Here is a 10,690-nt window from a genome sequence, read left to right on the forward strand (position 1 = left end):
GGCATCTGTCACACACAGAGCTTCTGCCTCAGCCTTTCCAAGAAATAACTGAGATGCCCCAAACTTGGGCTTCTCTTTGCAGCCCTTAAGTTCATTTTCCCTTCAAGGAAAGGTGGGCGGGGGGGCTTGTCCTTGACTCCAGGCAAAGCTTACAAAGGGCAAGTAGGAACGGTGGGCTGCCAAGTAACTGGGGCATGTTGGCATAGCTCCGTGGGCTGCGGAAGTGGACAAGGGAGTGGCAGAGAGGGAGGAAGGGAAGGTGAATGGAAAAGAGGAAGGAGGAGGGGGGCTGGCGGGAGCAGGGTGCAGAGCTGAGATGGGTGAGAGCCCAGTGGGCCTGAGCAGAGCACAGGCCGGGTGGTCGCGGGTGTGGGAGAAACAAAGAGAAACAGAAGGCAGAGGGGGCTCTGTCTTTATGGGCCCGTGGAGCAAAATCTCCCACGACCATAAAGGAAGAAGGAATGAGCAAGAACAAAAACAGACAGGAACAGAAGGAGGCAGGCAGATACACAAAGCAGGGGAGGGAGGAGAACCCCAGAGTTATCAAACCCAAGCATTTTTTTGGTGGGGGGAGGGGGCCCTCCAAATTCTGCAGGAGAAGGTGATTTATACACTGAGCCAAACCAGAAGAGTCAGGAGCGAGGCCAAGGGAATGGGAGTGGCTGGGGATGGTGGCCATGCAGCAGAAGCCATACAGACATGTGCTGGTGAAGCAGAAGGGGGGCTGAAAGCTTTGGGGCAGCCAGCAGCCAGGCAGCACACGGCGACGATGACAGCGAAGGGCAAGACAGAAAGTCACTGGGCCCACAAAGCCAGCCCCACAGGTGCTGCTGCAAAGGGCACCTGCAGCAGGGAGATCTCACAGCCGCCACCCCCAAGGTGTGGGAGGGGGTTGAAGAAGAGTGAAAGAGGCAGCAACACAGCGATTACGCCTGTCCTTACAGACACACACACACCCTCAGCAAGGGCTGGCACACTCTCAGCAGCACTCCCATGGGGATAAAGGACACCCAGGGGCCTCCAGACTGCAACCCAGCCAGGTGCGGAGGGAGCCACAGACTTCAAATGGTGGATCCAACAGAACTAGGTAGGAGATGAAGTGCACGTACTCCAAATGCAGACCTGACAGAAACAGGGACGGAGACAAAGACGACAAATGCCAGATTCCGTCACCTCTCTCTCTCTCTCTCACACACACACACGCACACACACACACACACCCCTCTCTAAAAACATCAGACACAAGAGAAGGGATGCTCATGTGGCCCTCGCCACCCTGTTCATCCCCCTCCCACACGTGCCTGCTTCCCTGGAATCCCCTGCACTTGCAGGTGCTTGCAGTGACATGGGGGTGGGGGTGGAGCCCTCTCAGCAGACAACACACCTGCACACACCCACCTCCCCACATATCCTGAGGCAAATGGCTGGCACAGGCATGATCTCCTCTAAGTGAAGCCAGGCTTGGATCCAAGAACCCCCGCACAGAGCCAGTTCAAGGGTCTTTCCCAGGCCCTCCAGGGAGCCCCAAAGCACTGGAGCTCCACAGAGCACCTGTCTAACTGGGACAGCATTGCCAGACCCACAGAAAGAAGGGATGTGCTTTCCACTGTGGCTGTGCTGGCTGCCCCGTGAGTCCAGAGCCACACCGCAGGGGCTTTCCCCAGGACTTCGGACCAAGACCTGTAGCCCGCTAGCTCCCTGCTAAGCTCACAAGGTGCTCCAGTCTTTGCAAATGGGGACTATGAAAGGGCTGAAAGACCAAGGGGTGGGGGCTCCCCAGAGATTGTGGGTCTATTTCTCAACTCAGGCCCAACAGGCGATGACTTAAGGAACAATCTTGGGAGACCGAGAGCTCAGATTTGGGCCACAAGTCTCCTGGGGAATGGGGACAGAGACACTGAGCACATCTGCACTGGACTCACAGACCTGCACAGTCCCCACTGAGCCCGTAGGCACACAGTTCTTATTTTATTACACACAGACCCTGTCACAGTCGCATTGAATACTACACTGTGTACAGCACACAGTACACAGAGCTAACAGTCACCCGTTGTGACACGCTACACTGACATGCCCTAGGTTCCCCTGTTCTGGCATACTGTGCACATCTCCTCACCCTTCAGAGGTTCCATTTTTATCAACACTGCACACACAGATACTGAAAAGTCGTACTGTCCTCAGACTACACACACACACACACACACACACACACACACACAAACACAGAGCTCCTTACTCTCCTATAAAGCCTGCACACCCCGCTGGCACTGGCCTGTACACACATGGCACCCACACAGAATTCCCCCAAAGAACCCCTTGACTCCCTCCCAAGAGGTGGGGCCTGCGCTCCCACCCCTGGCAAGCTAAGGTGAGCTGACCTCAGGCTTCCCTGCCCCTTTTCTTCCCTCCTGTTGCCTTTCGCTAACCCCCACCCCCAGCTTCAGGAAACTTTTCATCAGGTCCCTAAAAGGGGAAACCTGGGGTCCCTGGAGCCCTGCCCTTCCCCCAGACTCGCGCAAGCCACCCCTCCTTCCTCGGCCGGGCTCTTGCCCAGCACCCAGTGGGGAAAGGTCACCGTAGGCAGTCCCCTGCCTGCGCCCTGGGAGGAGGGATCGTGGCAGTAATAGCTGTCATCAAGGGATAGGAAAGGTGTCGGCCCTGCGTCGAGCCGCGGGCTCAAAAGGGTCGCGGTGACGCGCCGGAGGAGAGCCGAGAAGCTCAGGCGGCGGCGGCAGCTCCATCTCCGGAGTCTGGGGCGGCGGCCGCGCCCCGGAGTGGGGCGCGTGGAGCTGTCCGTTCAGCACCACCGCTCTGCGCCCCAGCGCAGGGCCAAGCCGAGGCGCACCGGCTCCGCTCCCGCTCCCGCTCCCGCCGGCGCCTGCGGCGCGGGCTGCTGTCTCTCTCGGGCGCTGAGGGGCATGCGGATCGAGAGAGGGGGGCTCTGCAAGCGTCGGGGCCACGCAGCCACCTGTGAGCCTCCCGCAACTGCGGGCGGCGGCAGCATCTCCAGCCGGAGACAGGAGGAGACGCTTGGCGGACCCCGCCCGCCGGCCCGCCGGGCGCACACACAGGCGCACACACACTCGCACCCGCGCGCACACGCACAGCCAGCCGGCAGCGGCGGCCGCAGAGATGCTAACAAGCAGGTCGGGGAAGTTTCCCGCCGGCCTCGGCCGCGGGCCCCGGTGCTTGCAGGTAAGCGCTTCCAGAACGCGCAGGGCGAGCCTGGGCAGCTCCGCTGGGTAAGGCGCGGCGCACGCGGCTCCCGGGCACCGCGCCAGGCGGGCGGGGAGGCCCGGGGCGGGGGGCTAGGGGGCTCCAGTCGTGAGGGCTGGACGCAGGGGACGCCAGGCTGGCCCCCTACCCACAGCCCGGGTTTACAGACTCGAGCGGTGAATTTCTCCGCCCCCCTGCCGAAGCTGCGCGTCCCCCACCCTCGGCCCAGCCCTGCCCGTGCGCATCCCAGGTACAGTCCCGCCTGTCTGCGGCGAGCGGGCGGGGGTGTCTCCTCGGCCTGCCCACGGGCAAGGTCAGCTTTCAGCCCCCCTGGGCTCTCTGAGCCGCGGGGGCGCGACCCCCACAAGCGTAAAGCGACCGACAGGACCCCCGGGGTGAGGATGGAGGCGCAGCCATGCTACTGAAAACATACCTTCTCCTCCCAAACCTTTCCTTGGGAGGGGGCCAAACCCCACGGAACCTTCCCCCTATCCCAGTGCCCTTCAGCCCCCAGAGGCCCGCCTGGGGAGGACTGGGCTCGCCAGAGAGGGGTGGGGAGAAAGGAGAGGGGAGCCGTGGTCTTGGGCACCCCGCGCTCACAGGACGCCGTTTCCTCCGCCTTCAGGTGTAGCGCCCCCGCGTGGCACGGGCGGCCGGGCGTCTCCAGAATGACCCGCCGGAGCCTGTGGGACGTGTCGGAGGCCAACGTCGAAGATGGAGAGATCCGCATCAACGTAGGAGGCTTCAAGAGGCGGCTGCGCTCGCACACCCTGCTGCGCTTTCCTGAGACGCGTCTGGGCCGCCTGCTGCTCTGCCACTCGCGCGAGGCCATTCTGGAGCTCTGTGATGACTACGACGATGTCCAGCGTGAGTTCTACTTTGACCGCAACCCCGAGCTCTTCCCCTATGTGCTGCATTTCTACCACACTGGCAAGCTTCACGTCATGGCCGAGCTGTGCGTCTTCTCCTTCAGCCAGGAGATAGAGTACTGGGGCATTAACGAGTTCTTCATCGATTCCTGCTGCAGCTACAGCTACCATGGCCGCAAAGTGGAGCCCGAACAGGAGAAGTGGGATGAGCAGAGCGACCAGGAGAGCACCACATCCTCCTTCGATGAGATCCTGGCCTTCTACAACGATGCCTCCAAGTTTGATGGGCAGCCCCTGGGCAACTTCCGCAGGCAGCTGTGGCTGGCGCTGGACAACCCTGGCTACTCGGTCTTGAGCAGGGTCTTCAGCATCTTGTCCATCCTGGTGGTGTTGGGGTCCATCATCACCATGTGCCTGAATAGCCTGCCGGACTTCCAAATACCTGACAGCCAGGGCAACCCTGGAGAGGACCCCAGGTTCGAAATTGTGGAGCACTTTGGTATCGCCTGGTTCACGTTTGAGCTGGTGGCCAGGTTTGCTGTGGCCCCTGACTTCCTCAAATTTTTCAAGAATGCCCTAAACCTTATTGACCTCATGTCCATTGTACCCTTTTACATCACTCTGGTGGTGAATCTGGTGGTAGAGAGCACACCTACCCTGGCCAACTTGGGCAGGGTGGCCCAGGTCCTGAGGCTGATGCGGATTTTCCGCATCTTAAAGCTGGCTAGACACTCCACTGGCCTCCGCTCCCTGGGCGCCACCCTGAAATACAGCTACAAAGAAGTAGGGCTGCTTTTGCTCTATCTCTCTGTGGGGATTTCCATCTTCTCTGTAGTGGCCTACACCATTGAAAAGGAGGAGAATGAGGGCCTGACCACCATCCCTGCCTGCTGGTGGTGGGCCACCGTCAGTATGACCACTGTGGGGTACGGGGATGTGGTCCCGGGAACCACCGCAGGGAAGCTGACCGCCTCTGCCTGCATCTTGGCGGGTATCCTGGTGGTGGTACTGCCCATCACCTTGATCTTCAACAAGTTCTCCCACTTTTATCGGCGCCAAAAGCAACTTGAGAGTGCCATGCGCAGCTGTGACTTCGGAGATGGAATGAAGGAGGTTCCCTCTGTCAATTTAAGGGACTACTATGCACATAAAGTTAAATCCCTCATGGCAAGCCTGACGAACATGAGCAGGAGCTCACCAAGTGAACTAAGTTTAAATGATTCCCTACATTAGCCGAGAGGACTTGTCATCCTCAAACCTACGTTGCTGAGCTGCCTCTGGTGCCTCTGGCACAGTCCAGGCACCTTAGAGTTATGGCGTAAGGAGTATGCCCAGCCCCAAAGGGGAGAGATGCATGGGTTGTGCACCCCAGGTTGCTTTTACAGTATTTAGAATCCTTTTTAGAGGGTGTTGTGTCAGACACCATGCCTTTGCACCCTTCAGTGAAATGACACTCACTGGTCTTTGCATCGTGGGCGTAAAATGTTCACCTTTCTGCCAGATGAGTACCACCCAGAATGCTAATTTTTTCTGTTTATTGTGTACTCTCTTCTAGTGCTCGTGGCCCAGTACTGTCTGTGAGTTGTTTGTGCTCTTGTTTCTGAGGTTGTCATGTGAGTTCTGTACAAAAAGCCCCCACAACTCTGTCCCGTGGAAACACATTGGTGAGGTCAGCAAGGATGTGATGAGATTTTGCCCAGTCAGCTGAAAACAAAATCTCAGTTCTCTATCCATTGCTTTCATTTAGTTTTGATACCAAAACAAAGAACGTGAAGTTAAGCGCATACGACCGATGCAAGGCTGTGAGTTGTTTTTACAAACCATCTGTAACTCTGTGGCTTGCATGGGTACACTGGTCACCTTTAGAATGACGTACACTGATGTTCATCTCGTAAATGTCACTTTTAGAGAATGTTACTTAGTTAAACATGTAGTGAAGGTTGAATATTTTTTTCCCAAAAGAGAAGCATTAGGGACAGGGCTTCAGCTAAATGGAGGCTAAATTGCGGGATACCTGAAGACCTTCAAAATCAGGCCTTCATTTTCCTATGGTGGCCGTGGAGACATTTATTTCTGGCTGAGGTTCCTGGTCTAGGCCATTGACCAAACTTTGCCGTGTCTTAGATCAAAGCATGTTTTTGAAATATTTATTTTTTAAGATGTTTAGAAATAAGGTCGTGTTGTCTTTCTCAACTAAAAAGAGGTTTACTGTTGTATTATCTCCCTGAGGCAAACATTATTGGGTTGCTAGCAAGGGCAGTAGCTTAGAAACTTTGTTGCCTGCTCTGGTAGCTCATAAAATGAGAGCCCTTTTATTTCCAAGCAGAACTTAGGTAATTTTGCTTCCAGGATACAGTATGTTATATAGGATTCTCTAATTGCCCTGGAGTTCCTGGTTTGACATGGAAACCGGGCGGTGTGCAAGTGTGTACTCAGAATATAGCCATGCATGAATGAAGGCTGTGTGGCTTACCCAGGATGGAAATACTGTAGTGATTATTTCCATTTCAACAGCCTTTGGACGGGAGAGGGTGGGGAGGGGCCAGGAGCAAGGAAAGAGCTGTAAAACAAAACATTGTTACTTCATAAAATGTCACATATAATGGCAAACTTCTTGCAAAGCTTGCTGCTACTTAAAAGACCTTTAAATTTCTCCGCTTGTGCTGAAGGTTGAGAACGCTTTCCTTCTCCACAATGCCCTCTCTCCTCTTCTTCAGTCAACTAGCACACAACATGGTGAAGGGAATCTGGGCCTCTTTGTAATGTAGTTCTCTGTTATCTTCCAGGTAGTCAGGTGGTTCGTCGGTTGGTTTTTGTTACTGTTCGGTCTTTGAAAAGGCTGCCGAATCCCGGGGTCTCAGCGAGGAGAAAGGCTGGCTTTTTATGCAAGTTTGGGGCCTTCTGCTGGTTGAAGAAAACACGTACCTCAGGATCTTGTCAGAAGGCTTTGCTACTTAGAGTTGCCATGGCTTCTACAGAGTGAGCAATCTGTTGGATGAATGCACCAGTCCCTTACACCCCTGAGTTCCAAGTTCAAATCCTTCCATCGTACTGGAGCCTCATGGGGGAAGGGCGAGGAGGTGGCCACTTCCTAATGCCAGCCAATTTACTGTCTTCGTCTCTTGGTCAGAAGTATCAGGAGAGATGCGATGACTTAGGGGCAACTGGCCACCAGGTCAGAAGAGCAGGTTGTTTTTTAGCATTTGCACTAGGCTCATGTTTCCAGCACTGGATGGCAGAGAATTTATGAAACGATTCCCAGCTGCACTGAGGGCAGGGGAGGGTACAAATCTGTCAGGACCATTCAGTTTGGCAAGGATGATGGTACCAGGTCACTGAGCATGGTGTCCGTGGTCACGGGCCACAAAGGTCATGAAAAAGTTGAAACAAGGAAGGAGGCAGAATAACTCAGTCACTCTCGTGAGTATTTTTCTCAACAGGCAGGTTTTACCACCAAAAAAGAGATATCCCTAGTGGTTGCTCTTCGCAGATGCGAACGCTAGAAAACTTGACTTTTCATTTTAGTAATGACTTGCATTTTTTTGGTGCCTTTCATTGGGGGAATCCCAAAGTGCTTTAGAGACTGTCTTTTTAACATCTCTTGTATATATTTATACACTTGTATAAAATATTGTTGTGCCCATCCCGGAACGGCAGTCACTTCTGAGCATGAGAGTGTCCTAATAGCATCGACTTCTCCAAGTGGTGGTTTCAGATAAGAGGGAGAGAGAACAACCCAGCTGGCTTGAACCCTGGAGTTAATTCCCACAAAGGATGGCACCTGACTGTGGCCCAGGAGAAAGAGCCTTCCTCTCCTCCAGAGTACCACCGAGGGACAGAGTTCACAAGTGCTCTCAATTGGGCTCTGACGGATACTAGATAACATCTTTATGTAGCAGTTTCTTCTGGCCTCTGAAACTAATCAGGGAGGATCAGGTTAATTTTGTGCTCTGTTTCTGGAGTTAAGACTATAATTATGAGGTGATGTCTTCGGCCACCAAGCTGTCAGACTGACCCATATACCTCCTCTAGGGGGACCCGATAGAAGCTTCAGGTTGCTTATTTCCAGCTGTGGCTCAAGAGCAGCTCCCTCTCAGCATTTCCAATGCCGTTGGGACAAATATATGGACCAGGCTCTTCTCACTACGTATGTGAAGAGCACTTCAAAAGTGCCAGTTGGGAAGCGACACTGTGTCTTGACCGCATGGATATTGGTTATAGGTTTTTGTTTTCTGCCAAAGGCCCTCATTTCCTGGGTTTGCTCCCGAGGAGGGACATGTTGCAATGCCGAGCCGATTTGTAGCTCCTAAGGTAGTAATTGGTGTTTAATATTCGGATTTGTTATTTCTACTTCTCTTAGTACTCGAATAACTGAACTACCTGCTAATTCTTGCCTCATTTCAAAGGAAATGATTTGTTCTGCACTTTGGGATAGCAGTGATCTGTACAGGCTGCGTGTTGTCTACTTGAAGGCTTAACTGGTATTTCCTGTATGTTTTAACAGCATGACTTGTTACAGAGTTGTAATTTTCAAAATTGAGAACGCTGTATTTGCGATGTCAGTTTTAACACTCATTAACACACTACTGTGCAAGCATTAACACAGGCCCTGCTGAACCATTATGTCTGGTGGCTGCACTCGAGTCTCCGTGCCTGGACTCGGGAGTGAGGAGGGACGCTGACGCACTCAGGACTCCAGCCCCGAAGATTAAATAGAAAAAGATTATTTACGCTTCCTTAAGGCACTTCAGTTATGTATGGAGTGGCAAACCCCGCAAGGGTGTTCGGCACGGGAGACCAGGTTTCCTAGGAAAGGCTAGGCTTTTTGAGCATTTGTTGGGAAGGAAGAGTTGTTACTTCTTCTTTGTAGGCATATAGAGGTGGTACCCTTGTCACCAGGATCTGGAGCCTCCAGACTGCTTTGTGGAAGGGATGGTCATTTATTCTTGGAGCCCTCATGAAACAGACAGCTCTCGCAGGATGATCCCCTTCTACGCTGTCTTGCTCAGCACCACTGTTGGGGGGCCTGCCCATGCCAACCCTCTGCCCCCCGGGTGCCATTGTCTCTGCTGCTGCAGTACCTCCCCGACAGTAACTTGGGTCCTGGGTAACCTGAGTGCCCTGGCTGGTTTGGTGTGAGTATTGCTGGGCGATACATAGAACCAGCCCTCAGCACCCATTTACCCTGGTAGTGCCTTAGACCACGAGCTATCGCAAAGGCCACTGCGAGTCTGTGGGAAGGTCCCTGAGCTTTACTCCCAGTTTTGCCTTCAATTCTGTGATCTTACACACATCATTTGGCCTGAGCCTTACACCCCACTGCTGCAAAGTGAGAGGGTTGGATTAGATCATCCTTAAAGCTCTGGCCAATTCTCCATCACAATAGAGAAACAATTTCTACAGGCCCCTCTACGTCCACATAGTAACAGTGAGCCGGTCCTGATATCCTAAACTTATTTCTAACCAGAGCAGAGGGACTGTTCATGAACCTGTTTTCTCTCATTTCTCTCTTCAGTAGCCAGCCACGATAGATGGCAGTTTCAGGGATCGTGATACCAGAGGAATGTTGGGACTGGGGTCTCTGCCAGGTGAATAGAGTTTTAACATAACCTACAGGTGTCGCCTTTGGGCTTTATACTATTTACACCTAATCTAATTCCTGCTATTAAATCAAAGGACAGAGAAGAAAATCACATTGATCCCATGTGGCTTCGGGGCTCTTTGCCATTTATGTTTGTTCCCTTTGTAAAGCAGGGTGGATCGCCCACCCTGTTTCTAAGAGGTCCCGGGGCCCCTGAGTGGAGCCAGAGCAGACGGATCACCCCCCACCGCACTTAATTCTCAGGAGCGGTGGTGCCTGCACGTGTCTTCTGCATAATGGGTGCAAGGGCATGCCACAGGCTGTGTCAGCCTGCCTCCAGGCTCACAGCAATGGCCGAGGAAGGGTGCTGAGGGACCCACACGCGGCACTGAGAAGGCACTTGCGATCGCCACAGAAGGGCATAGTGGTAGAAAATGGATGTTCAGGAATATTCTGAGGCCAGGATGCCTTGTGTCTTAAAAGGAAAACGAACACCTCTGTGGGGAAGAACTTACATACTGTGCTCGCATGGTTATTATCTCCTCTTATTTTTAGGAGAACTTCTAACTAGCATCTCTGCCCAAGGACCTTATCTGGGCGTTATACCCAGTTGATACTGTAGGTCTGAAAATCTGCAACATTTTCCTCATTCTGTGACCTCATTTGTCAATCTTATCATCCTTCTGGCTAAATTCTCCAAAGCAAATGATTGTGTCTGCAAGTGACAAGCGGATGCTTTTAGTAGAAGGTAGATACAAATGAGGCCTCAAAGACATGGTGAAGGGGAAAGAGATACAACAGGGAAAAGGGGGCAGGCGTGCCTAGGAGCTGGTGCAAGCTCCCACAGAAGGAAGAAGGGATAGAAAGAAGCCAGGGAAAAGAGGAAACTCACAAGAGGGGACAGAGGAGAGGGTGAAGGAAAGAAAAGGCATAGGAGACTGAAGGGAAAGAGCAGACGGAAAATTAGGGAGAATAGGAAAGGCTAAGTTTGACGCGGTCACTTTAGGCCTGAATTCATTTTATT

The 10,690-nt window shown here is 53.3% G+C and overlaps 1 protein-coding gene across 1 annotated transcript; it reads left to right on the plus strand.

Annotated features, from left to right (window-relative positions):
- Positions 1-2,719: 2,719 nt before the first annotated feature.
- KCNS2 (potassium voltage-gated channel modifier subfamily S member 2) lies at positions 2,720-5,934 on the plus strand. Its single transcript, XM_060611010.2, has 2 exons — positions 2,720-3,195; positions 3,842-5,934. Exon 2 carries the CDS (start codon positions 3,885-3,887, stop codon positions 5,316-5,318), a length of 1,434 nt encoding a protein of 477 aa, XP_060466993.1. The 5' UTR covers positions 2,720-3,195; positions 3,842-3,884; the 3' UTR covers positions 5,319-5,934.
- Positions 5,935-10,690: the final 4,756 nt, after the last annotated feature.

The sequence above is a fragment of the Panthera onca genome, chromosome F2 (genome assembly GCF_046562875.1).
Source record: "Panthera onca isolate mPanOnc1 chromosome F2, mPanOnc1 haplotype 2, whole genome shotgun sequence".
NCBI lineage: Eukaryota > Metazoa > Chordata > Mammalia > Carnivora > Felidae > Panthera > Panthera onca.